The 27483-nt window shown below is 38.8% G+C and overlaps 1 protein-coding gene across 6 annotated transcripts in view; it reads right to left on the bottom strand.

Moving 5' to 3' along the window:
• Window positions 1-27483, bottom strand: part of SPIDR (scaffold protein involved in DNA repair) — a 195212-nt gene that overhangs the window by 6018 nt on the left and 161711 nt on the right. For 3 of the 6 annotated variants that reach the window (XR_007776917.1, XM_030228663.2, XM_018909934.3), the window contains exons 11-16: window positions 21353-21511; window positions 12085-12172; window positions 9614-9757; window positions 9460-9519; window positions 6052-6250; window positions 4876-5028 (exon numbers count right to left, since the gene is read on the bottom strand). Coding sequence is in view for 3 of the 6 variants with exons in the window: in XM_030228663.2 (XP_030084523.2) it covers window positions 4876-5028; window positions 6052-6250; window positions 9460-9519; window positions 9614-9757; window positions 12085-12172; window positions 21353-21511 (803 nt within the window). In the remaining 3 variants the exon portion in view is untranslated. The remainder of the gene's footprint in view (window positions 1-4875; window positions 5029-6051; window positions 6251-9459; window positions 9520-9613; window positions 9758-12084; window positions 12173-21352; window positions 21512-27483) is intronic. The other 3 variants (XR_007776918.1, XR_001989869.3, XM_050971123.1) reach the window with 2 other exon arrangements.

The following is a 27483-nucleotide window of genomic DNA, read 5'->3' as shown; positions in this document are numbered from 1 at the left end:
ATGAGAAGCCAATAAAGAGTGTATTATATTTTATGGTAACAATATGCTGAAATTATGAGCATTATTTATAGAGAAAAATATTCACCTGTAAGAATGAAATTGCACTGAAATAAAACCTCACTAGTACAACAGAACTCCAGACTTAAAAATCCAGCCTCTGCTGAGCAAGAATCTCACAGTTCTATATCACATTCAACAGAAGAAAGCCTTGGAGATTATGGAGCATTTACAGTGTCTGGACTGTAAGACAGGGTGTTAATCCCTTGCTCTTCTGGTTCTCCTGGGACACAGAGGGAGCTACACCTAAACAACAAAACTGTAATTTTCTTTGGGAATTCAAAGGACAGCAAGTCTGAAGATCTGGAAAGTTGCTTCTCAAATATAACATTTATGACCCAATTTCTAAGTGTACAACAAAACATCAGGCTTTTCTCTGACAGAATAAATTATTCTACTTAGCCACGTGGACTGTTAGAGGAATAATTTAGATTCTTCAGTGTTCATGATAAATTTGGAGTTTCCATGGGTATGTTTCTCTTTGAATGGTGTGAATGCTGAATGGAGTTAAATCCACTTGGTGGATTTAACTTGACTGGATCAACTTGACTGGCTGGTCACCAGTGGTTTTCCCTAAGACTCAGTATTGGGGCCAGTCCTGTTCAATATTTTAATCAATAATCTGGATCAAGTCCACCCTCAGTGAGTTTGCAGATGACAGTGAGTTGTGTGGGAATGTTGATCTGCAGGAAGGGTCTGCATGGGGATCTGGACAGGCTGGATCGATGGGCTGAGCCAGTGGTGTGAGGTTAAACAAGGCCAGGTGCTGTGGCGTGTACCTGGGTCACATCAACCCCAGGCAGTGCCACAGGCTGGGGGAAGAGTGGCTGGAAAGTGACCCAATGGAAAAGGAGCTGGGGGTGGTGGTCAACAGCCAAGTGGACATGAGCCAGTGTGTGCCCAGGTGGCCAAGAAGGCCAGTGGCATCCTGGCCTGGATCAGCAATAGTGTGGCCAGCAGGACCAAGGAAGGGATCATCGCTCTGCACTCAGCTCTGGTGAGGCTGCACCTCAAATCCAGTTCTGGGCCCCTCACTCCAAGAAAGACACTGAGGTGCTGGAGTGGCCAGAGTAGGGCAATGGAACTGATGAAGAGGAGGTGAGGTTCTTCAGCCTGGAGAAAGGGAGGCTCAGGGGGAACCTTCTTGTTCTCTACAACTGCCTAAAAGGAGTTTGTAACCAGGCAGGGGTCGACCTCTTCTCCCAGGTTACAAGGGACAGCAGGAGAGGAAATGGCCTAATGTTATGCCAAGAGAGGTTTAGATCAGATATTAGGAAGACTTCAGTGAAAGGGTGGCCAAGCATTTGAACAGCTGCCAGAAAAGTGGTGGAGTCCCCAGCCCTGGAGGTATTTAAAAGACATGCAGATGTGGCACTTGGGGACATCATTTAGTGGTACACTTAGCAGCGCTGGTTCTGATTTTGGTTAATGGTTTGACTAGATGATCTTAAAGATCCCTTTCAACCTAAATGATTTCATGATTTTATCACTCTTGTTCACCAAAAAGCTACCAATTAGTTTGCTAAGTATGTTTCCTTCTTAATTAAAAAAATAATTTGAAAACCGAAACAAATCCCCTTTCTCTCTAAGCCTTTTCACTTTCTCCCAGTTGTGTGCCATATTCCAACTGCAAGATGCCAGTGCAAGTACATTTGAAGAATATCAATCAGGATCATACTGATGAGGTTCATGTCTAGTGAAGAAGATTATTTTGATGATAATATAGAGTTCCCTTGAGAAAACCACCAGACATCGCTGAAGTTAGACCAACTCAAAGCAGCAACAGGTGGAGTAATCTAGTGACAGTCTTGTGCCCTAGAAAGTGACTTCTCAAGTTTAAGATGCTGAAGCACTGCACATCTTTTTCAAGACTCTACATTTTGCTTGACATACACGAACTTTTTGGATATTTTCCCAAGATCCTTCTTTTAAATGAAGATGCACATGGCCAAAATTCGATCTTTACCTCTAGTCTATTTTCAGGGGTTGTGGTTGGCAACATTAAGAACAGATTGACATTGTCAATCTCTTGGATGAGATTGATATCCAAGGGACAACGCCTGGAAAAGCAGGTCTGCCATGTAAATGCAAAGGAACACTTTGGTTGAAACAATTAAAACATGGAGGTGTTGTTTTGGATTTCTTTCCCCCCTCTTCCTGATTAAAGGGACAGGAAATGCAAAAATTCAATCAAAAAAGGAAACATAGGTAAACTGACTAACCCCATTTTAGTTCCACTACTAAGCAGAAAACTGAAAAAAACCCCACATGCCTGAGTAAGGGCTTAAATATGAAAATATCCAACGTCAAAATTCAATCACTGTTGGTGAGTCATAAATTAGGCAAATAGCATTAATCAAGTAATATTCCCACATATCATGTGTGGTATAGACTAAGCAAAATTTACTCAAAGCATGATTAGGAGGAAAAACATTTCTGTGCCATATGAACTGCCAACATTTAAGTCATCCTGACTGCTACTATACAGCAAAACAAGGCTATAAATTACCTTGTAATGCATAGTGATAAAAAAATAAACCTATTAACCCTAAGATCACAGGTGAAAACCACAGATTCATCTTGCAATGAAGAATAAACTTTTCATTAGAAAGCAACCACAGGTTTTCACTGATCTGTTGAAGAGCAATACAGTCCATTATCCCTGGACCTCCCTGAAACAAGAATTTCTGACAAAGTCATTGCATCTGCTTGGACTGGAACATTTTCTGTTTTGATGGGGAAGGAACCTCTGAAGAATATCCAGTCCAGAGCTGTACCAAGTTGGTCAGGGCCCAGCTTTAAGCAGGAGCTTGGAAAGGCAGAACTTCAGATGTTCCTTCCAAAGGAACAGGAAGGCACACTCCTTCAGCTGGGGTAGAGAAAGCCTTTTCAGCCTCAGTGCTAGGTGGGAGGATGCCAGTGTGCAACACACACAGGTGACCAGAAGTACAAGAAATGAGAGGATGTGCAAAGAAAAAGAATGAATGAGGCAATAACTGCTTCTCATTGGAAGCCAGACTAACAACTCTCTGATTTAGGAGATAAAAGACAGTGACTGAATTTTAGAGATGACACATCTCCCTTCATGTATTGTTCCACCAAAAGCATGTTCTCCCACCGACAAAGTAGGGTCAATGCTATTAGTTTCATTAGTTAGCAGAAAGATGTAGGCACTAACTAACTGAAATGCAAAACAGTGAATGGATCTCTTGAATGCTATTAAAATATTTCAGTACACACAAAAGTGAGAGTTTTCATCTATATATTGCTGCATCATATGTGTAAAGAAGATATTTTACATTCTATGTTGGTATTCAGGTGTGGGAACATACTGATAACAGCTATCCTGCACAAATTCCAGATTAAACAAGACAAGGCTGTAGGATTAACTTCTCCTTTTGTCATTCTTCTATCTTTAATACAGGACAGGCAAAGCATGACATCTCCCATGTGTGTAAAGTAAGCACTTGTTTACACAACAGATCACAAAGGTGTACTTTCTTTGCTCTGCTGGAGAAAGAAAGGACAGAGAGATGTTTTCTTTATCCTACTATGAACACTGTCAACAAGAAAAAAGAAGACGGGCACTTCTCATAATCACAAAATTAACAGCAGAGAAGTGACAATTCTTAACATAACTACTGGAGAGGTGAAAAAAAAAAAAGGCAAAAAGCATTTCACACCCAGTGACAGAAATATCTTTCAAGTAGCTGCAAGATGTACATAATAACCATGGCTTTGAGTAAAGTGCCTCTAGTTGTGCTTGGTTTTCATTATGCACTGTTCAACATTTGTCACTGCAAGGTGCTCAGTAATTAATCACAGAGACATTGCTGAGTTGTGGCTCTACCATAGCAGCAGGTATGTTTAGTAAAGGCTTTGCTTGGTTTCAAAGTGTCTTCTCAGTCTATCATATTATAGCTGAAGAATTCATTTGAAAATCATTATTTGTTGTAATTTTAAAGTTAATTTCAAATGTTGTAATCTTAAAGTTAATTTCAAATGCTCCAAATGCATATTTTAAAGTTAATTTCAAATGCTAATTTTGAATTACCTTCAAAATACTTGAAGGTATTTTTTACAAGGGCTACTGGAATAATACTAGTTAAATTAAGGAAGGAAATAGCCTTGAAGACTTGTTAGGCTTTTAAGGACTTTTTCTCACATGCATTGTACAGCTGGGAGGTTTAAGAAGCCGTCTGGACAAAGCTTTACAAAATACACAGTAGAGAATGTTTCTGTATGATTTGGGAACACAAGAAAATCTGTAATAAGAAATGTTTCTGCATTTTCTAAGATATGGTCAAACCACATCTTAGACAAAGGTATGATCCAAAGGGGTTGGTGAGCAAATACTGGCCACATTATGCTAAATTACTATGGTAAAATAATAAATTGTCCTACTGCAGCAAAGCTCCAGGGAAATCAGTCACTAACCCTTACCACTCAAGACCTGGGTAACACATCTTACCCATCTGCCTAAAAAACGTTGGTATAACTCATTGTTGCCAACACCAACAAGGCTGGTGTGAACAGAAGGCTCCTGAAAGAAGACAGTGAAGGAAGGAATATAATGAAACAGATTGTGCATTAAACATTTATTCTGGGGTATGAGTGAGTGGGAGCAGAGCTTGGCCAGCAAAAGGCAAACAGAGCCCACAGTGAAGCATAAAATCTTAAATATTCTAATGACCCACAGCAATGCCATGCTTTTTTTATCCCTCCACGCTGTTTGTGCAAGAAATCAATATAAAGACACAAAAGATTAAAGTGAGCACAAATAATTAACCGCATTCATTTCAGCAAGGCCATACAAACCTCTGAGAGCACAAATGGAGCTGGCCTGTGTTGTAGAATCCAGCTCATCGAGTCTGACAGGGCCAGTCAACTCACTGAGGTCAGCACCGGCAGCCGAGCACAAAAGAGGCTTTTGTAACAGGAGAACAGTACGTTCAACACAAATAATCCTACCTGCCAAAAAAGACATTTCAACTCAGTACAGTAACAAGGAAAAAGGTGACCACGTTAATTGTCATGGCCAATAAAGACAACAACCTCTGCCAGCTACCAAACAGATGAATAGACTCCATCAGGTTTTCTCAATGACAAAATATTTTGCTTTCAGCAATGCACGCACCGCGCTCTTGTTACACTCCGCGACTCCCGGGGAGAAAAAGAAATCTGAATTTGAAGAAAAAGAAATTTAAAAACCTGAACAGGCCAGAAGAGAGTCTGATACCACCCAGACTGCATCGCATCTCACTCCTTGCAAACAGGTTACAGGCCTTTCCTTGGTAATAAGCTTGGGCACCCCTTCAGGTGGTTCTACTTTGCTTCAAAGACTACAGAGAGTAGGTGCATGCAAAGCTTTATTCTCCAGAGCAGAGATGTTTGCTTCAGGACACACAGCCTTTTGCACAGCTTTGTACTTCCAGTTCTCTTACACTCTGGAAGTGACTGAAGGTGCGAGATGTGAGCCAGCCCTGCCATCACCATCAGCATACAGAACCAAACCTGAACCTCAAAAAAAGGGACTAAAAATGAAAGTAAAGGGAACAACCATAATTTCATGATCTGTATGGCAGCAAATGCTCACAGCTAAGACGGTTTAGGAGAGCTTGTAAAATTTCTCTATCTAGGGACATGCAGATTTCCTAATATATTTGAGCCTTCTGTCAGCTCACAAATTTGATTTACGCTGGTCATCAGATTCAGCAGTCATCAGAGAATACTGACAGTAATGCTGGTAGACATACAACAGCGTCACTGAATTTCTCATTCACTTTCAAAATCAAGCCAAAAATACAGAAAAAGAAACTTTACAAGAAAGTTTAAATTACAACCCCTTTCAAATTTCTCATCCCAAACTTGCCAAGGCTCATCTTCATCTGATAATGAAAGTGACCTCCCTGGAGGTCACACATTGAGGTGTGAGAGACAAGGGTGCTGTTTCTGTGGGTCTCCAACTGCTTCCAAACCAGGTGCAAAGCTTACCATTTCCCCAGAGAGCATCCTTGAAGAAGACAAGTCGTGAGCCAGCACTGAGGGCTTCCATGATTTCCATGCTGAGAACACACGACGCAGTGACTGACACAGCAATAACTTTTGGAATCCCATGAACCACATTTTGCAGCGTGGAGTCAGTCACAAACAACAACATTTCTCTTTGATCTATGGGAACACTGTGTTTTGTCTGTGATTAGGAAAAAAAGTACAAATTTGGAATGCAATTTTAATTTTTTTTTTTGGTAGAAGAAAAGACTAAACATCTTCATATTAAAATGACTCATAAAGCTGACAGAAATTATTACAGTTAGGGCTTGTAGAGGATAATGAGTCAAAGGTTTACTGGAATTTTTTGGTATTCCTTACTTCAGATACAAACCTTAAAATCTCTACCTTAAATTAACTTTCTGAGGTTGACTCTCTGGACTCTTGGCTTTACTTCAGTCAATCATCATGCTTTATGATAATTTTCTTGGACTGTACATGGGATTTGAAAACATATTTCCTAAAACAATATACTACATATATGGTATACATAAAAAAAAATAATTGGATGGTTTTAATGAGACTTACATAATTTTTGTCTTAAAAACAATGGGGAAAGAACATTTCTACCACTAATATTATTCCTCTGTGGGCACATTTTCTAGGTACTGCTATTAGATTCTCAAACATAACCAAATTGCAAAGTGGAGGTTTTTCTTTCAGTTGAACAAATATCCCTAAATATTCCAAAAATGCATAAAGTTAAGGAAGTAGATAACTTCTAAGTAAGAGATATATGAATCTGCAATGACAGTGTAAGCTTTCTGCCCCAGACAGGTATAAAATATCATATCAAAGCATATTTTATATTTATCAGTGCTTCCATATTTATCAAGGAACTTCCAAATTTTTGTATTCTAATATTTTAAAATACCTAAGATTAAATAATTTAATACATTTAAAATGTTTTTGTTACTCTTTTTAATTAGTCTGCTGACCAAAAATTAATGCTTAAAACATTTAAGTGAAAATTAAATACTATAATGCCTGGAAAGACACGTAGCATTTTATTCTCACAGCCACATGTCTGTGGCAGAAGGCAGCACAACAAAACCCCCAGTATTTTGTCTTTGATTGAATTATAACTTTGAAACTATCAGCCACACTGAACCTGGCTTTCGTCCATGCTCGCACTCTTAGAGCAAATGAGGTAATTGTAAACAGTGACTGGGAAAATTCACAGTTCTGATATCACAATTATGCCTTAATACAGCATAATGCTGCCTCTTGCACTGATGTTGTTGTTTTGCCTAGTAACTGCATACATTTGGGCACCTCCTCTGCACAGATACCATTGGGACAGCTTCAGAGGAAGAATTTTTACATCTGTCCCTCGAGAATTACTAACACATTAAAAGCTCTCTTTCAGGAAAATCATCCAAAAAGTAAATAATAATAAAAGCAAAAATCACTAGTTAGCATAAAATCATCATCTTGCTATGTGTGACAATTTGTTCTGAACAGAGAGGAGGACACAACAGACAAATAGCAGCAGGATTGAGTTATAAGGAAGGACAGCTCCTTAACCACAGATGGAATATATTTCCTCATGTTCCTTCTAAGCCAGTTTGGATTCTGACTAAAAAAAAGCGTATTTCCATTCCTCCTTCACACAAATTAAGTCATATTAATTGAAGCACTTAATACCGTAGCTACAGAGAATAAATACTATTTTTTAAGGTACATCTGAATTAGCTCACATAGCACATTATTTAATAATAAATCTACAAGCAAAACAAACCAAATCATTGTCCCTTCCTCACTTATTACAACTTGGTGATTTTGCATCCTCTTGGCAAAGGCAGGTGCAGGAAACAAGCTACTGTTCTTGATCTTCTGGGAGCACCAGGCAAGTGATACACTAGCAGCAGGTAAATACCTGTAAATTCCTCAAGCAGTTGTCCCGAAAGTTAAACATAAGAAGAATATCTTCTATTGCTTTTCCATCATTTTACTTTAAAAAATTATGAGCACTCATGTTGTTCACTTATAAAAATTTAGTGCTTACAGTTCAGCAAGTTAATAGCCATTAAAAAAAGAATAAACCTCCTAGGAGCAAGACAAAAAAGTATAGACCTTTTTTCTGCTTCTCAACATTTCATTCTTCAAAATCACATCTGTTCCTGCATGCTTCATCTTTTCTCTAATTCAGTGATGAAGTGCTTTTACATAAGAATACTGATAACACACATCAGAATTTCAGATGGAGACATTCCTGAATGCAAAAATGTTTGGCTAGGATGCCCCTAGTCTGCAATTTTATTACATTTTTCACTAGAAGAGGTTTCTTGGAAATGGGAATTTACGCACGTATGCGTACATCTTTCTGCTGGCACACAAAAGATCCCATCCAGCTAGCCCTAATTCCATATTTGCAAATGCTCTGTCACATTCTCAATTAGCACGGAGAAAACACAAGAGATACCCCTCATCTCAGTAGTTAAAAGTACTCCCTGCCTAAAAATTAAATCATAATTCATTGGCTTTTGAAGCAAAAGGGCAAGACCTAAATTAAATTTATGTCTCAAACTTGTGGGAAGCATCTCCAGCTATTTTGCTGGCCGTTCTGGAATTTCTTTGTCTTTGGTTCATATGCTTTGATTCACACTTTGTTTCTTGTGGAGCTGATGGACAATTGCAAATTATTCTCTGCTAGAATTCAGTGCTGGCTGTACTGAGGATCCAGTCGCCAGGAAAAAATAAATAAATCAGCAACAAAAAAAATTCCTTTAACTACTAAGGGAGTTTGCAACATTTTGAAAGAACATCGTAGCATCATTCAGAAACAAATAAAACATAATTGTAAGCTTTCCGGCACAGTATGGATGGCAGATGTATTTACCTAAGAGTTCCTCCCATTTACTACTTACTGGACCATAAAAGCCAAGTTTGCTTGAGGGGCTTCTATGGAAGTCAATGAAAATCACCCACACATTTGCATGGAAAGAGGAAAACTGTATTTTTATATAACCATCATCTGTTCCACTCTATTCCCCCAACGCCCAACTGACTGGGAGCTTCCTGCTACGTTCCTAAGGATAGCATTCAGCTATAAATTGAGCCTCAATTAACTTCCTGTGAGCCCTCTCTCCAGGGTGTAGTATCACCTCTGGTTAGATAGCAATTTATTCAGGAATAATTCAGGTAACCTTTCCAGACTGAGTGGCACTGAAACTGGTGAGGCAGTTCATTTTACCTTTCACAAGCATTTTAGACATGGGGATAATTCTGCCCATACAAGTCTTGAAGATAATCCTGGCATTGGGGTCACCCCTAAACAAAATGAATCTTCTTCACATACACATGATGCTGACTTCATGTGTTGAATTCATTGCTAAATAAAAAAATTACCTGCAGCCTTTGATAGAGCACTTGGGCCCAGAAGCTACACCGCTTGTTACAACCATCAGTCTGAAAAGAGCACAGAAATAGGGAATGAGACAACTGTGATACCAGAAATCCAGTGGTAAAAAGTACTTGTTATCTGATTTGTAAAGCAGATTACCCGAAGAATTTCCTTTAGACCATGAACAGCTGGTGGCTGGTACAAATTAGAAATCTGTTCTTCCTCATCCACTTCCACATGTATTTCACCAGACTGAACAGTAAGAATGTAACAGAAGCTGGGAGGAGGAAGATTAGTTGTCATCTATTAAAAAATAAGAAAAAGAAATGTGACCATAAAAAAGGCACTTTAATTTAGCCAGTCAAGTTTTACAATAATAGGCAAGATGAACAAAACAATTTACATCTTAAGATGGATGGGGAAACAAAATTATATGGTTAATAACAAGGACTCTGATGTAGAAGATGAGTTAATAAACCAACAGTCACAAGTTATAAGCAAAATCAGCTTGTGTGCATAATTCTTTCCATAATCTAACATTGACCCTCATCACAAAAACAACTCATAACTTGGCACACTTGGCAGACACTGTGACTATTTCAAGGTGCTTTTTGTTGTTTTGCATATCTTTACTACGTGGTAGGAGTGTGTAGATTAGTCTTCTCTCTTTTTTTTATTTTTTTAACATCCATAGCTTTTCTGAGATTTGGGGACTTTTGCATGTGGGTGGGTTTTTGTGATAGTAAACAGCTGCCGAACTTTTAAAGCTGCCAAATTAAATCCAGGACAGCACAAGGAGATAATGAAGAACAGGAATGCAAGAGCTGCAAGAACTGCTCTCTTTGTGGAATGCCAGATTTTTCTTTTCCCCTTTAAAAGTACCATGACGTAACAACTTTATCAATCACCACTTAGAGAGGTCCCAAGCTGGAAAGACTTCTCAGAAAAGAAAAGACAATGCTAGAAGATAATTTTTATTGCAAATATGGTAAAATACTCTTTCAGCAACGTTTGTTGTTAATAAAACATTTAATTTAATAGAAGAAATATGAATATATTAAAGACAGTTGCCCACCCATTAAAAAGAATCTGCTTAAAGAAAAACAAAAGCAAAGGAAGCTGATACCCAAACTCTGTTTGCCTCTGACAGCGTTAAAGAAGGTATTTGAATGGACATACAGCTCAAAAGAAATCCATTCCACAGGTCCCTTCCCAACAACATTATCATCATGCTGGCAATATTATTTATGTACTGGTGTATAAAACTTCTTCCACAGAACTGTGCATAAAACTATACTGCTTGTATCAAGAAAAATGTATCTCAACTGAAAGAACTCCATCCAGGCAAAAACCTGGAGCATCAGAACACAAGTTGTGGTTCTGTGTGGAATTAATTTCTGTTTCAAACTGATGGCAGAAATGTAAATTACATGATTATGGCAAGTTTACTCCATTTTTAAATTGCTAATAAAACAGAAAAAAATGAAGAATAGCAACAGTCATAATGACACTAAATGACATTTAAGAGCTTTGCCTCAGCCATAGATATTCCCATTCTGTTGCCCACATAATTTTAATGCACAAACCCATCCATTCCTCTGAGACTTCCAAAATATTTCGATGAAAGGAAGAGTCAAAGAGAGCATAGCTTTTCAGTCTCAATTTTATTTTTGACTGAGGTCTGATCTTTTTGTTCTTCAATATAAACCCCTGGACAACACAAAGAACATGCTGCATTGCAGAGGAAAGATTCTTGGGCTTTAAAAACTTGTTTATTTCCAGCTCTTTCTTTTTTTTTCCCCCATATTGACTCCTTTGGTCTAAAACCCACTAACCCATTTTTACTACCACTAACATCTTCCCAAAGAACAGCCTATACAAGAACATCAAGAAAGCCCAAGCTCTTGGCTACCCAGAAGCTTCTCAAATGGTCTGGTACTACCAAAATGATTTGATTTGACAGAACACCTTTTCAAAGACAAAAGCCAATAGAAGTAAAATTACAGATGTGATCTCAGCTTTGCAAATATATAATAGACTTTAAATCCATTTCTATACTTTCCCACCCCCTAAAATCACAGAAATATTCAATTGTCTTTAGAAATTACTTTTATGTTCATCTTTCTGACCTCACATAAAACAAGTATCAGTCAGAGACCTCCTGACTAGTAAGAGACCTGATTCCAGGTCAGTCTGAGCAGGGACTCAGAGCAGTCACTCTGTCTTCACAGAGTGAAGAAGAAGTTAATCTTCAGAAAAGTGCTTTCAAACCTAAGGCTGAAAAGTGCTTTTAAAGAATGAGTTAACAACCTTGCATATAGATTTCCCAGCAGGCTCCATGATACCTAGTACCTCTTTACTCCTGCAAGGAGAGAGAGGAAGAATTTGTCTGGACATCTTGCCATTCTAGCTCTAAAGGATTAATAAGGGGCTAACTGCATCATTTTGGAAAGATGCTGCTAATCCAGAGGGCTTCAGGTTAGCCTGGGAGGTTGTCAGAATCAGGAATACAAAACTTGGTAGGTAAAAAGAGGGAGAGAGAATTGATTCCCAAAGTAAACATGATTATACCACCACCAAAAATACTAGCTGTGAGTGAAAAAATTCATATCCATAATAACAAAACTTACCATTTCAGAGTCTTGGCTTTGTCCAGGAACTTTTACAGGCACTACTGGAGGCCACAGACTGTCTATCAGACTAAACAGTCCTAATGCCCTTCAAAGAGACCAATAAAATCAGGTTTAAAATGTTTCCCAGTGCCAGACATTATATTAAAAAGATTCATTAAGAAATGTAATCCAAACCATTGCATGATTATGAAAACAATTTAAAATCATATTTGTTTTCTGGAAGCTGGTCTTGATTTGGTCTAGTTAAATTTCCATGGCTTCTGCTGCCGGCTGGAGAGGGAGGCAAGGGATGTACCACATCCAGTGACAAGCAAGTCATGGTTAATCCTTTGCCACAAACAGCTTGCTACAGACAGAATCCAGGGGAACTGGGGTAAAGGGCAGCTTGGGAGGGACACAGGTATCAGCACAACTTCTTTTAAAAGTAGCTTTTGGCTATTTAACTGTTAAAAAGCTTTGCTTCTAACAACTTCATTTCTACTGGGTTTTTTTTTGGGGGGGGTTGCTGTGTGTGTATGCTTTTTGCTGGGTTTTTTGTTGCTGTTGACAGCTGATTGTAACTGCTTTCAGGAAAGCCAGCAATTATCAGATACAGAGAAACAACAGGCAAGATTTTGTTAAGTACCATGTGCAGAGAACTATCTCCTTCCTACACAGCTGCTCACTCAGTTATGGTTTGTATTTATTAATTTTGCAAGTTTCACACTTTTGATTTAAAAAACAAACAAAAAATTAACAGTCCATCACATTAAGGTAAGATGTTGACCACTCTTTACTAAACCAAGCTGTACTTTGCAGCAGTTCAGTGGCTGCCTTGTGAGCTGATGGAAGATCTTGGCTGGACAGACAGGAGTAGCTGAGGGAGGGGAAATAGCAACAGAGGGCTAACTTGAAGAGAAATACATTTCTGAGTTAAAACTCTGAGTTATCTTGTCCCAGTTGTCTGTTCTGTGAGTTGAAGCACAGAGATCTGGATTTTAACCCCCCACTGCCTCCAAGTTGTCTGTTCCTCCAATTACGAAAACCACTATTTCTGAAACAACTCTGAAAAATGAAGTCCAAAACTTGTTTAAAGTAATATTAGCTTCTAAACCCAACTGTTTAGAAGGAAACCACATACCCTGTTTACAGGGCTGAAGCACGTTGCAATATGCTGCTTCTCTTCAAGGGGTCATGGAAACTTTCCTTTTAAAGTTCTGCTTTTAGCTCACTTCTGCTTAAACTTATTTATTTCTGCATTTCCTTAGTCCTTCTCTGGATCCTTAGATTTTGGGTGTCTACAGTGAGCTTCTCAGCATGTTTTTTTCACTGCCTGTGATTCAGTGCTAACAGTGATGCCTTTGCAATAAGTTTTATGGCTGTAAATCTCAGAGGAAACCTTGGGAATACAACTTGAGGCTCACAATTCAAGTAACAAGCTGGCAGACTGAAAAGACATTGCTACCCTTAGTTGTGTTCTCCACATGAATGAAAATACTAGAGACACAAAAGTGCTGCTTTTTTACAGAAATGGACTTCCTGACTTACAAAGCATCATCCCCAAGTCTGTGAAAGGAGAGAGGCTGGGCTAGTTTTGGTGTTCGGAGGTTTAATTTTAGTTTTGGGTTTTTGTTTGGTTTTGGTTTTTAACAATGATGTCATTACAGCACACAAAGCAATATTCCCTAGGTATTAAAGATACTTTACAGCAAACTGACCACTTCTTGAATCCTTGACTGGGACAAGATTTTCTGGTTTGTATTGTACACAATGATATCTGACACAAGGAAGGCAAATGCCCAGAGGAACCAACTGGTCTTGCTAACTGGGAGATGAAAAAGGAGAGCTACAAAACAAGAGCAGAGCCTCCTGTCCAGCTCAGGCAGTTCCATAAATGACCTTCCTCACAGGACCCACAGCACAAGGTCAGAGCACAGGCAGGAATGTACCACAGACTGTGCACAGAGATTGCACATTTATCAATTTAGAGCAACTAAGCCATGTCATTTGTTGCATGTTCACATCTTCACACAGACTGATCCCTCATTTGCATTTTAAAGTGTTCACAAAGGACATGAAGTTGTCCTTTCTTCTTTAGCTCACTCCTAACTTGCTATCTGTGTCAGAATATCTAACACATGTGGCACCTTTTCTTCTATCCTTTGTGCCCTTTTGGAGAAGGCCATCTACTGCTTGAACCAGGAGCACTTCATAAATGTAAATGACAGGATTTGTTTGCAAGCAGGCAGAGGATCAATGCTGGGTGGGGCAAGACTCCTGAATATCTTAGCCCCATCATTTCTTTGACACCAGTCAGGCCAAGGGCAGAGACAAACCAAAGGATTAGCAAATTCCAAATCACATCCTGCTGTGATCCTTGTCTGTGAGCTGGGATGTTCTCTCCTGGGACTCTCACTCCATCAGTCTGTGTCCCTGGGGGGGAGCTCCCTGCTTGCTCCACCCACTTATAGATCTACAGGAAAGTTAACTCTCTCTCTCTCCACTTATGGGCTTCAGCTTAGCAGAAGGGAGAATAAAGTGGGGCCACTGACAGTGGAGAAATGACAAAGACATTGTGTCCTCCTCTGCAGAAGATCATTATCCTCACAGAAAGAATAAAATTAATTCCCTTCACTGGCCAAGTAACACTCAAACTCCAGTTCAATCTGATTTGAACAATGGGTGCAGTTTATTCAATATGTGTAGCCTTCTTCAGCTAGAGTCAGGACAAGAGATGAACAGCTGGCTCTGTGCTACAGCAAAGGGGCATGGTTAGCTCCCATGTGCATATGGAGCCTCTCTGCATACACAAGACAAAATAAAAATGCTTAAATTTTGCTCAGTGAGTGTAATTACTAGTTACTTTGGGAAAAAAAAAAAAAAGGACAGACTTCTAAGAAAGGAAAAGCAGAATAAGAAGTGAGAAGAAACAGGCTCAGGGATCAAAAAGAAAAATGAAATGTAAAGTACTTTTAATAGCTTTTTTTTTCTTTTACTTCAGAGACTAGGGCTCTATTGTAGTACTCTGTAACTTTGAAAATAAAGATTGAATCTATAGCAGGAAAAGGACAAAATCACCTATGAGGTTCTAAATGACAGACTCAGCTCTCTACTTTCCATGCCAGGCTCAACTCTGTGTTTGGTGAAACAAATTTTGTCCCATCCCAAATATGTCTATTTCCACTGTTTGACACCGACAAAATAAGACCACCAGTAACTCCAGTGGAGTGTTACAGTAAAGATTTCCACAGAAATTTGGACTTGTGACAGGTAGGTATGCCTCTCTTCTATAAACCCACATCTTCAAGCTTTGCTTATATATACAATCAGATTTTATATATGTGTGTGTATATAATTTTATACATGTGTGTGGATATAATAAGCAAAATTGGGTTTTTTTGTGTCCTTAATTATTTTTACTAGCCAATGTCCTCAAAAGACATCTCTCTTAACCTTTCCTTGCTAAACTTCAGTATATCTTTTCTCTGTATCCATAAATGCAAACTGCCTCCTGTGTGCCCAGACATCAGGCAGAGAATTTTAAAGGTATAATACTGTTAAACAGGCTAAATACATGACTGATACACCAGTATTTACACTACCAGAACATCTCTGATCCTGTGGAAATTCCATTTTTTTCATACTACAAGCTGTGTTTCAAAAGACAAATAACTCTGATTTTTCAAAACTGCATTTCATTAATTCTGACCTGACAACTTATTTCATAACATAATAAGAAGGTTTTGTTTATTTCTCTCAAAAGCATGAAGTTTCAGCTCCAGTTCTGGTCCAAGAACTTTGTGTCTGCCATGCCTGATCCAACTTTTAACAGACAGCTTATAGTTCGGGGGATTTTTCAACTTTAATAATCATAACAGGCTCAAGGGAAAAATACTAGAGGGAGAAAATATCAGCAACATGAGAGAAAAGAAGGCACATAAACAGGGAAAAAAGGAGCACTATGTAAGGTTTATAGCAAGGAACAGAAAGATGCTAGGATCTCTTCCAACATCTTCCACAGCTCTGCTCTGAGGACTCAGGACTTGGAACTTCTCTGCTTCCTCCTCTCCTACTTCTTAAACTTTTTGTCTAAACCAAACCAGTTTTCTTTGGCAGTGTCAGTCTAAATTATTAAGAACTCAAAAATAAAGCAATTTCTAGCCCTCTGTGCAAAACTAAGAAATTCCTTAATAATCACCTAGTCTGCAAAAACTTCAACTGTCAAGGGACAAGCAATCCAAATATAAAGCTGACACTGTAGGCTCCCTCCCTCCCTTTCACTGACCTACTAAGACTCACAGAGCACAAACTATGCAACACCACATTTTCTTAGTCTTGAGTAATAAAAGCAACAAAATCACAAAGTAAAAGTCTGAGCCTACTAAACCAGCATCTTTGACAAAGCACAAACAGGGAGGAAAGGCTGCTGACCTCTTCTTCCCCCCTGATTTTGTTTAGATATATGGAACCATGTAGTTGAATGATTTACATACTTTAGTAATTCAATTTCCTATAGCATATTAGAAATTACACTTACTACATGAAATCACTGAAATTATGTTATAAAAGCACTTTTGATTCAATATGGATAAGCCTATATTATTCTCCAGTGCTGATTACTGAATAGATTAATGACACAAGCACTAAGATACAAGCAGCAGTCCATGTTTATTAAATAACAGAAAATTCAGGAAATAAAAAACTTCATTTCTGATACAAAAGCAGCCATAGAAATGAATATAAAAAGAATGCATATAGTCCAAACTTCAATGTGATTACTGAAATTATGCTTTAAATGAAACTCAGCTTTTAACCACAGAAATTACTGAAATGTTTGAGGACCTCAAAACCCAGAGACATGGGTGGATCTTGTAGATGGCAGTCTTTTTGGAGGAGGGAAAACCAAAGGAAGGAAGTTATGACCTCCTTGCTCTGTGGAGAGTTCTTACTATTACATTTCCTGTCAATGAAATGTAAGTTGAAACACTTACTTGTGCAGCAGTTAGCAGTGGTCCTCTCTTCTGAGGGCAAAACAAAATGAAGAGAAAGTATAAAGTGAAGAGTAAAGGGGAAAAAATGAGAGAAATTGAGGTCAGAGAAGTAATAAAAAAATAAAAAGGGGAAAAAAATAGAAAAGAATGAAAACCCTCAAGCACAATAGTGACCACTACAAACATACAGGGAGATTTCACATTTCAGTGCCTAACATTTGAAAGTTTAAAATGACAAACAACAGAAGCCAGCTTTATTTGAAAATGCAGAAATTTCTCAGAAAAACATAACACTGGTTGATGAGCTCAAGATTCAGAGCCTGTTTACTGCAGAGGAAAATGCAACAGATAGTACAGCCTGCCTTGAATTAAATGTTGGCTCCAAAGTCAAAGCTTATGAGTTGATGTATCCTTCAAAGTGTTTCAGCCTATCCAACACCAGTGCAGATTTTAGCATTCTACATACAGCAGTTGCCTCCTCTTTTGCAGATTATTAACCATTTTTTCAATTTAGGGACAAAATTTGTACTGACACCCTGTGCTCTTCCTCCCCCCTCCATTTTTAAATTGCTGTTATCTTTCTGTTCTGCTGCAGAGAAACTCTTCATATTTCTAACACATAGGAAAGCATAAAGAGAAGAAGCAGGTACCTCTGCTATACTCAGCAGTAAAACAACTTAATGGGAGGAAAATCAGGTTAAAAAACCCAAATTGTCAAAATCCAAATTATTATTCTGTGTGGAACTCCAGGTAGGGCTAAAAAAAAAATCTGTATTTTTTTTGTTGTTGTTGTTGTTGATAAAGACAGGTCTCTAACATCAAAGATTGAAATAGAAATTAATCAGATCATTGAAATTAATTTCCAGTAGGAAGCAGGAACTATGACAATTTATAGGTTATTTACTCCTGAGGCATTTTAGTGAGTGCTCAGCCCCTGCATGTAATTGCATTGATTTAGTTCCTGGTTATACCTGACATACCTGAAACATGCCTGGGACCTATTAAAAGCCAGGGGGGTTGCATGTGCTGCATATGGATTCTTAACCAGCATTCCTGCCTCTAGCAGCACACCCCCAAAATCTCACTTCCCCTTCCTCAAGGGACTGAATTTAAGGCTGACACATGAGGCAGTGGGAGGGTGAGAACAAGAGCCTCTAAGGAAACAACACCACCAGCAGCCTTTCAATGAATGTTTTTCAGTCTTCTCCCTTTAAACCACTGTACTCTTTTTCTTCTTTTTTTTTTTTTTTGCTGATTCTAAGCATGCAGTCCAAGGAATAGTTGTAGGAAAGGCTAGGTGACAAGTATGGATGAGAGGGTGAAGAGAAAAGCTGTCAGGAAACAGATACTGAACCACACAAGTTCAGTCAGTTGCCACACTACTGCTTCCTACTTTACCCAGCAGCCTCACAAACAGAGTAGAAGAGCTGCTGGAAACCAGGCACTGAACAAGCAGCTCTGCCATGACTCAGCCATGTCCCTGTGTCTTACAGGATTGCCAGAAACTGGCTGCAAAGGGAAACACCACTTCCTTTACTGCACTGCCAAGGGAAGGATTTCTTGCAGGGATGGTTTAGGGGAGTATGCTTTATGTGGGGTAAGGGTCTGGCTCTGAAAAGCACCCAAATCAGTAAAAGACCTTCAAAGGACCTCTACAAGACCCTTCTACTTGTCAAAGCATATTGAAAACCAATATTTAACATTAAGTGTTTTTCTCAATGTAAGGTTACATCATCAGTCCAATTTTTCACAGAGCTGATCTCTGTCAAGACAGGACATGGTTGTGTAAGTTCTTATCCCACTTTTCTCTTGGAACATAAGTGTTTTCTTATCAAAGAAGAAATGTGTTTAGTTTCTTTAGCACTCCTTAACAGTACAGGTCCATTCCAAAGATCAAGTTCAGCTGGGTTTCCCCTGGGTGTAAAAAACCCTTTATCGTAGGCTTATAGGTATTTAGCCCTTGAAATGAAACTTCAGCTTTCAACAGTGATTTTGAAATTGCATTTACTGGAATGATGTCAAATAGTACTTCAAATTAAATACTTGAGGATGGATGACAGCCTGGAAAATTTTTTGAACAGTAACAGTGGTCTATTGATGCAAAACTCTTGAGAAGCTCTTGTATCTATTAGCAAATGTCCTCTGTCTCTCAGAGGGACCAAGGAAACACTCTGTCTCTGATTACAATCCATATGACTGTGGGACAACATGAACATATGGGATCTTATTAGCCATTCCTGGCTTCCTCCAAATCATGTGCTTCAAAGGCACACACAAAAAAAAGTCATTACTTTTCCCTAGTATTTCCTACATTTTCTTCCCTTTTATCCACTTTAAAAGCCACTGTCAGACTCCAGGAAACAAACAGTTTCAAAGCCATCTCCTTCCAAAAATAATTGGCGTTCTCCAAAAAAAAAAAAAAAAAAAAAAAAAAAAGGCAGCAGTCTTTCTTGCAGGGCAGACCACATAGTTCTTACTCACTCATGTGCTGCAAGCCAAGGTTGGGCACTCACAGGCATAACCCATCATGTGCTTGGATCCACCAGTGGCTCTGGAAATCCATTTATCCAGTGGCAATGAGTTCTACAGCTTAATTATGCTCTCTGAGAGTAAGTACTCCCTCGTATTCATTTCAGCTATGGCTTTGCTGTGGTTTCCATCACACCTAGAATGTGTCCCAAACACTTAAAAGTAATAAAAAGTTACAAAGCAGAACTTAGGCTTAAACAATTAAGAAAAAAATAAATCCCTGAACAATTCCCCCACCCACCCATCTTGTACAATGAAATCACGTTTTAACCGCTGCACTGTCCCCGAAGCTACACTATACCCATTTTCTTTTAATGTTCCCTAGCAGGGTTACCACCAGCACAGCTCCAGCTGAGCCACCAGCATTTTCAGCAGTGTGTCTTCTGAACATCCTCAGAATAGCCAGAAGTAAGTTACTGCTGCTTTGAAACAGAATTTACATTAGAAGAAGTCTGTCTCTTATTAGTTAGGCAGAGTACTGGAAGCACCAGCAGCCAGTTGTAAAACTTCATTTGTATCCAGAATTCCAAAGCCATTATTTAATTTGTTTGGAAAAAATGTAACTTGAAAAAAAAAGCCAACAAAATAATTAAATAAGAAGACGTGTTTGTTATTAAAGATCCATAAAAATGCAAGTAGGCTTGAAATCCAAAGGCTCTGAAAATTAACACTGCAAGTACATAAAAAGAAAAGCATACTGAATAGGGCTGGCTGGAAAACAACAATTCCATTTTGCTAAACATTTCAAAGCTTTGAAATTTGTTTTTGTTCCAATATGAAACAAAAATGAGACTTTCTCAAAGTTTTCATGAAATGAGAATAAGAGAAAGAATATTCACTCCCTCTGGACCTGAAAAAAAATCTTCCCAACAAAGCTGTCTCCAAAATAGATAATGTTTCCATGAAACATTCTGGTTTTGATGAAACAGCATTTTTCAACAGGAAAAAAAGTGTCAGCAGAAATACCATAGCCATTCTAATAGCAAAGGCTTATCTAGATCGGATGCTTGTACGAATAAATTATGTTGAGAACTGAACCAATCTAATTATACTTATATAGGTCCCCATGAGAACATTGTATCACTCTCCTTAGAAAGATACTCTGTAAGATAATTGATCTATTGAATTTTTTTTCTTGACTGAAGATATTTTATTTGAAGAGCGTAAGAGGAATCACAGAATAAGCAAAATCTGACACGTACCATAAGTCAATTTGTTACTTACCTGGGGGAATTTTTCTATAAAGCTATTGACACTCTTATTCCAAAATAGGAATGGCTTAAAGATTTGCAAGATTTTTTTTTTTTAAAGAAACTTAAACTGTAGTTCTAAAACCATACAGATGTAACAGAATTAATCCCTAATATACTAAAGGAAAGCCTGTGCTTGAAAGTTCAAGCCATACTGGGCAGCACTGTAGAAAAACTTCGTGCAGTAAAAAGTTCTGCAATGAAAGGGAGATGAACTAATGTTTATAAGTCTCTGAATATACTGAAGAGGAAGAAAACTCATATTTTATGGAGTACTGCACACAGAAATTCCTTACTCTGCTAAGTGTGTATTTGTGCATTAGCTTATTTATGCTCATTTTGGAGAACAGTTGGCTCAAGCACAGCTGGATGCCCCAAAAGTGGCAATGAGGACATTTGATTGAACAAAGCCAGGTTCAGTTGTCCCAAAGAGTGCTGGTCACAGAAATAAATAAAAAGTCAGACCATCTTTGCCTGCCACAGCCAGCATTATGTTCTTCCATTAATTGTTCTCACCTTCCTCTTGTAGTTCTCTGCAAAATCTTCATTCCAGCTAAGCAGCAAGATTTTCCTTCCCATCTCCTGCAGTACTGCTCGATGTCATCTGCAGAACTCAGGGACTGCAGCTGCACTTCACTGAACATGCCATAGGCATCCTGGACAAGGAGGCATAACCTGCAAAACATTCCTCCATTACTCACTGGCATCTGCTCATAACAAACCAGTGAGCAAAGATCTGAAAACGGTATTACAGGCTTCAGGACAGGGCTTATCCTCTGCAGCATCTGCAGAATTCCTATCAAGTAATCTATCAATAAACAAACCCAACATCTTTAAAGGTTTTCTCATGTACGTTTTCAGGACATAATAGGGCCATGAAGCAGAGAAGCATGACTGAAACAAAGCTTGCACTGGGGATTAGATTAATTATCTGCTGTGTACCATGTGGCTTGTGTACTTAAAAATGAAGAAAGTTGAGTTTTTGCCTTACTTGAAGTGAATTCTACAATAAAGACAGAAAAACAACAGAAACATAAATATGTGTGAGTTTAAATATAAAAATTCTGCTTAGAAGTAAGCAAAGGAACATAATTCACAAGTAATAATCAGTGAGACTGGCAAAGCAAGCATTACATTTTCCCACACTCTTTTTTAAAAAGGAGTCCTCGGGATGCAAAAAAGAGTGAAACATCAATTTTTCTTTAAAGGGCAAAACTAAAGAAAAACAACATAAAACTGGAGATTGGTGTATTCAGAGCTGGGTATGAAGCCCAGAGGAACTATTTTAAGAAGGTAATTAAAGAACCTGCTAAACAAACAATTTGATTAAAATCTATGGAAGTAGGGGCTGTAGGGCTGGGAAGTATTGCTTAACTAACTTGATGGCATTTTGAGAAGATAGTACTGTCATAACAGATAAGGCAAAATCAGTGGATGTCATACATTTAGATAGTGAAAAGCACATTTCACAAGATTCTGCACCTGAGATGAGCAGCCACGATAGCATGAATCATGCAGGGCTGGAGGAAGGAGGCCCCTGTCTACAAGATTGGTTTTAATTGCCTCAGAAAGAGACAGTTAAGCATGGAAACTTTTCAAAGGGAAACAAAAATTACTTTTGAGGGTAGCACACACATCTTTGTTTCCAAATAAAACTCAGGGGTGCACCAGGCAGCAGAATTCAGTTCATTTTGAAGGTACACGCCAAAAGTACCCTCCCCAGAGCAGCACCATTGTTCCCAGCAAGCCAACTCCAACTGCTCTTGGAACACATCCTGTAAGGTACATACACCCTGAAAGCATTCAGCAGCAGTCATTGTATCTTTATAAAATACATTTCAAATGAAATGAGCTCCTACACTGAAGAAATCCATGTATTTTCTTCACATGGAAAAGCAGGCACATGGAGGAGCACTGATCGCACTTTCCTTGCTCATTATGAAGTGCCTAACTTTGGCTTAGACACTCAAGAAAGCTGCATTTGATATAAGACACAGCCCCAAAGGCTTTCTGACATCAGCAATTATGCAAGCACCAGCTAAGAGTCCTCATTTTTTCAAATGGTTGTAAGGAGCAGGGAGGAACAAGACTGGGGACAAACACAGATTCCCATATTTTCCCCATACCTGCAGCTACAAAGGTCCCATACAAACCCAGTCATCATCAGAAAAAAACCCAAAACAAATGAGAAGAACTATGTTTCCCTGCTGCTTTCCATGTTAGGACTTTGAATCCAGTTAAGAATTCCCCTGAGTTTTAACTGATTTGACTGAAACTCCCTGTGATATTGTTATGTTTGGAAAACCAGAGTTCATTATTCTCTGAACATTTCTGAAAATCAGATTGAGGGGAACCGGAAAAACAAACCAAACAGTTTTGCCTATGTTAACAAAATGTTGACTGTTAATTGTGAAAAATTAGGCCTCTGTATCTCGGAGCAAGAAGGGCCAACTGAGTTAGTGTCTCAGATCAGATCAGTTCAGCAGTCTCTTAACTGATCACTGGAATTTCTCATATCTTTAGTGAGACATAACTGAACACAAGTAAGTCTCAGACTAGCTGGCACCAGGGTCATATTAAGTCCTCTGGGACATGTTAATTGCCCAAATAAAACTAGCTTGGTTGGTGCTGAAGACATCAGTCAGTAAAAGAGCATTTTCCAAGTCCTTTTAAGTCAAGCAAAGAGATGGTTTCTGTCAGACATGGGAATCTCAACTCCCTGCATCCCTGGCCACAGATTTCCATTCCTGTGTGGCGGCACATAAATGGCGAGGACAGGAAACTCATCTGACCAAAAAATACTGTGGCCAAATCATCATCAGCAGCAGCATCATCTGAGTTTCTTGAAAATCAACTATTTAAAAGTAAACTCCTACTTGCATGGAGTACTGCTTCTAGGAAAGGATGTGTTTTCCTTGAAGCTCCCACTCCAGCTGTCCAAGGTATGCAGCACATACAGCAATCTCGGGTCACATGACAGGAGAATGGTCATCTTATGACCATGCTCAATGCAGAGAACTGTGCCACTGGAGGCTTCCATCAGTAATGTTCCCATCCACACTGGGAATACATTCATGTTCACTGGCATCATGAAGGAACACAGAGCAGCAGAAGAAGTGCCTTTGCTCTGTCAGGTTTGTACACAAGCACAGACAGATATTCTATTTACTACACTTGCTCTTAACAGTGTCCAGAAGGTAGTCACGGTTTCTCTGCTACATGCATTTAAAATTAAATGTGTGTATTCACTCACTTGGAAGTCAGAATTTCATTAATAACCCTTCAGACGCCCAACTGCAGACTGAGAGAGAAATATCCCAGATCAACCCCACGATTAGAAGTTCACAAACACATTCTCCCTGCTTCCCCATGCCTTTAAAACAGTATCAATGAACGATGGCAAAACCTTAAAATGCTATAGGTGTTTGAGGTGTTTGATTTTCCCACTGAATGACTATCATGAAATCAGCTGTATCCCACAACAGATTTAGCAATGCACTTGGAGAACTACCCTCCTGTTCTTTGGAACTGGTTCTGTTCTTATGGATTTTGTACATGCTGTCAGCATCACTGACAGTAGTTCAGCTGCATTCAGAGCCTACTGATTCAGGACCTTAAATTCCTTACCAGTACTCTTTTTTCCCTTGATTTCACTTTATTCCAAGAACAGTGCATTTGGGTTATTTTCCCATGTTGCAGAGTTGCTCTCATATTACAGCAAATGTTCTCACAAATTAATTTTCAACAAGCAGTCTAACTGTGATTAAAGCCAACAGCTTGTCCCATTACTTTTTCCCCTGCTTTGAACCTCACTACCACGATGAAAACCCACATCAAAATTATGACACAAGCTGCAAAGCCAAAATGAGTATCTGCCCCGCAGGAATTCAGCATTTATGTTTTGTGTGCATCTATAGGAAATACCTCTTTTTCATAAAATTTGGATTTGTATCAGTTAATAAGGTTAAACACACCTTTACCAATGCCTTGTCAGCATGCATAGTACTAAAATGTTAAAATAAGACAGGCAACATCTCCAATTTAACCAGTGGTGCTTGTGCAGGGAGGAAATAAATTTATTTTTGGGACAACAGGATGCGACCCTGTGTAAGACCCTCAATTTAAAATATGGGTTTGGAAACTGAAATATGTAATGCAAAATAGCAGAGAACTCACTCCTGGAGAGAGGGGTAGCAGGAAAGCCAGTAGAGGAACAAATGTATGAGATGCAGACTAAGGAAAAGGTGAAGCATGACACATTGGTAATAGTAAAGGGGGAGAAGATAGGGAATGATAAGAAGTGAGGCAGAGTTTAGGTTTTGTTTTTTTTTTAATGTAATGACACAGTAAGTCTCATGCAAAAGCTTGGGAAGATTTTGTTAATTTGCTAATAGCCAGAAGCAAGGATGGGGGCTGGAGGAAGATGAGACTGATTGCTCTGCATTATTTCTATGACTGTGCTGATCTTTAGGACAAAATGTCTCCCAGTAGAAATCTGGAGAGGATTACAGGATTAATGCCATGCCCTTCTCCCAGTTAGTCACTCTTCATGGGTAAAGGGTAAGCCCTTCTTTTACTAATATGTTTTTATGCATGAAAAATAATCTCTTTCCATACTGCTGCTTTTTATCAAGCATCTGACTTTCTGGAGAGGTAAGGGTGATGAAAACCTTCTCCATTTTTGGTCACCTCCAGCCTCTTCAGCAGCTAGGGGAAAAGAATAAGGAGAGGAAGATCTGCCTGGAGAGGAGATGGGAGCGCAGGGAAGCCAGAGCAGACTGAGTACACAGACGCTGCCTTTACTGAGTCTCGGGAAAACAAACAGCAGAAATTTGTCATGAGCAGATCTTAACCAACAAGTAATTGTTTTAGCCTTGGGTATAGGAGGACAGTTGTGTGGCCCAGGGCAGCTCTGCTCCATGACAGCTAAGCTGAGCAGTACAGCATGAGGAGCAGGACAGCCAGGCAACCTGGCAACATCACCACCTTTGCAGCACTTTGCACAGACCTCCTTAGATGCTCTTTCTTGGGAGTGAAAGGGGGGAATGGGAAAATGCCTGAAAACTAATTGACTTGTACTAGCTCTGATATTTGCTCATCCTTTATCTTCACCATCCATGAGACAGCTGCTGCTGTTTTGTTTGTCAGAAGGACTTCTTATCTCTGCGAGGTGCGGTCCTAGCAGAGGCATAAAGCACACGTACATAAACACACACAAACAAAACCCCCTCTCCCTGCATCACCAGAGGCACAACGCTACCTACACAACTCCAATCCAGCAACTTGTCTGGTCAAGTCTCAAGGTGGAGCTGATTAACTCCTGCTAATATGGCTCACATTCAAATTGTAACCTGCAGGACACCACCCTAGCTGGGTTTAATTTATCCCTACCTTACAAACTCCTTGCATTCACCATACCCATGTACTAATTGAAAAATCAAACTCAGAGCACAGGGACAACTGTCCATCTTCCCCCTTTCAGCACTAACATTTCTCTATACTATAATATATCTATATATATATATATATATATATACTATATATATCTATACTATACTATATATATATATATATATATACTATAATATATCTATATTATATTACTTCAATTAATTTAACAATATTATTTGTATATTATATATGTACTATAATCTTATTTAACACTAGTGTTTCTCTGCTAAAAGCATATTTAAAGTTCCTTCATGCTCCCTTTTGAAAAGAATGTACCCACTGTAGCCTTCTTCAGGGAGACATAAGATTTAGAGTTTTCTGCTTAAAATCCATACCATTAGCTGTCAATAAAAAGTGAGTGAAGCTCTACAGAACACAACTACAGACTGAATGCTACAAATACAAATTAATGATGATGGCAACTATCTCCTTCTCTGCCTAGGCTGCAGAGGCACAAAGGTACAGAGGAAAACACAAGCACCATCGTTTCCAGTTTAAAAGAGGAATGTTAAACTGGAAGAATAATCCTGATCCAAGTACAGACATTTTTTGGACCCAGCCTGATGCTCTGGTTTGAAGCACTGACATTAACAAAACAGTGATAATTTGCTTTGAAAACTGGAGGTTTAAAACTACTGAAATGTATAGTTTGCGATCATGTATGTTTTTATTTGGCAACTGTGGAAGGGCCCAGAAGGAAAGAAAGAAAGAAAGAAAAAGGCAGTTTTGGAGTGCTGGACCTGGCAGAAGTATTGGTAGAAATTGCACATGTGATTGGAGTATCACCAGGGAAATGACCTAGTCTTATCTCAGCATCTCAAATTGAAAATATGTTGCAGAGGCCTCTCTGGTCTCAGGAAAGGAAACTTTTATTTTTGCAGACACTTTCTGACAGAGGATTTCTGTAACACACTTGCAAATACTCGCTACAGTAACTATACCAAGACCCCCATTTTCAAATTTCCTTGCTTTCATGACAATTTTTATATATATGTTAAAAAATGGAGTGAGGGTGTAAGTTATAAGATAACTGTTGCTTGTTTTTATTCTCTTCCTTGAATCATCACATAGTTCAACACAAACTGGAAAATCAAATACCACTTCCACAAGCTCTTTCCTGATCCCCTGCCTGCTGATTGCTTTTTCCATTTCTTCATTCATGTTAATCCTTCCACCTACTATTTTCTGCCTGTGGC

The sequence above is a fragment of the Serinus canaria genome, chromosome 2 (genome assembly GCF_022539315.1).
Source record: "Serinus canaria isolate serCan28SL12 chromosome 2, serCan2020, whole genome shotgun sequence".
Lineage (NCBI taxonomy): Eukaryota > Metazoa > Chordata > Aves > Passeriformes > Fringillidae > Serinus > Serinus canaria.
The sequence above is the reverse complement of the archived record's forward strand: the minus strand, read 5'-3'. Positions and strand labels throughout refer to the sequence as shown.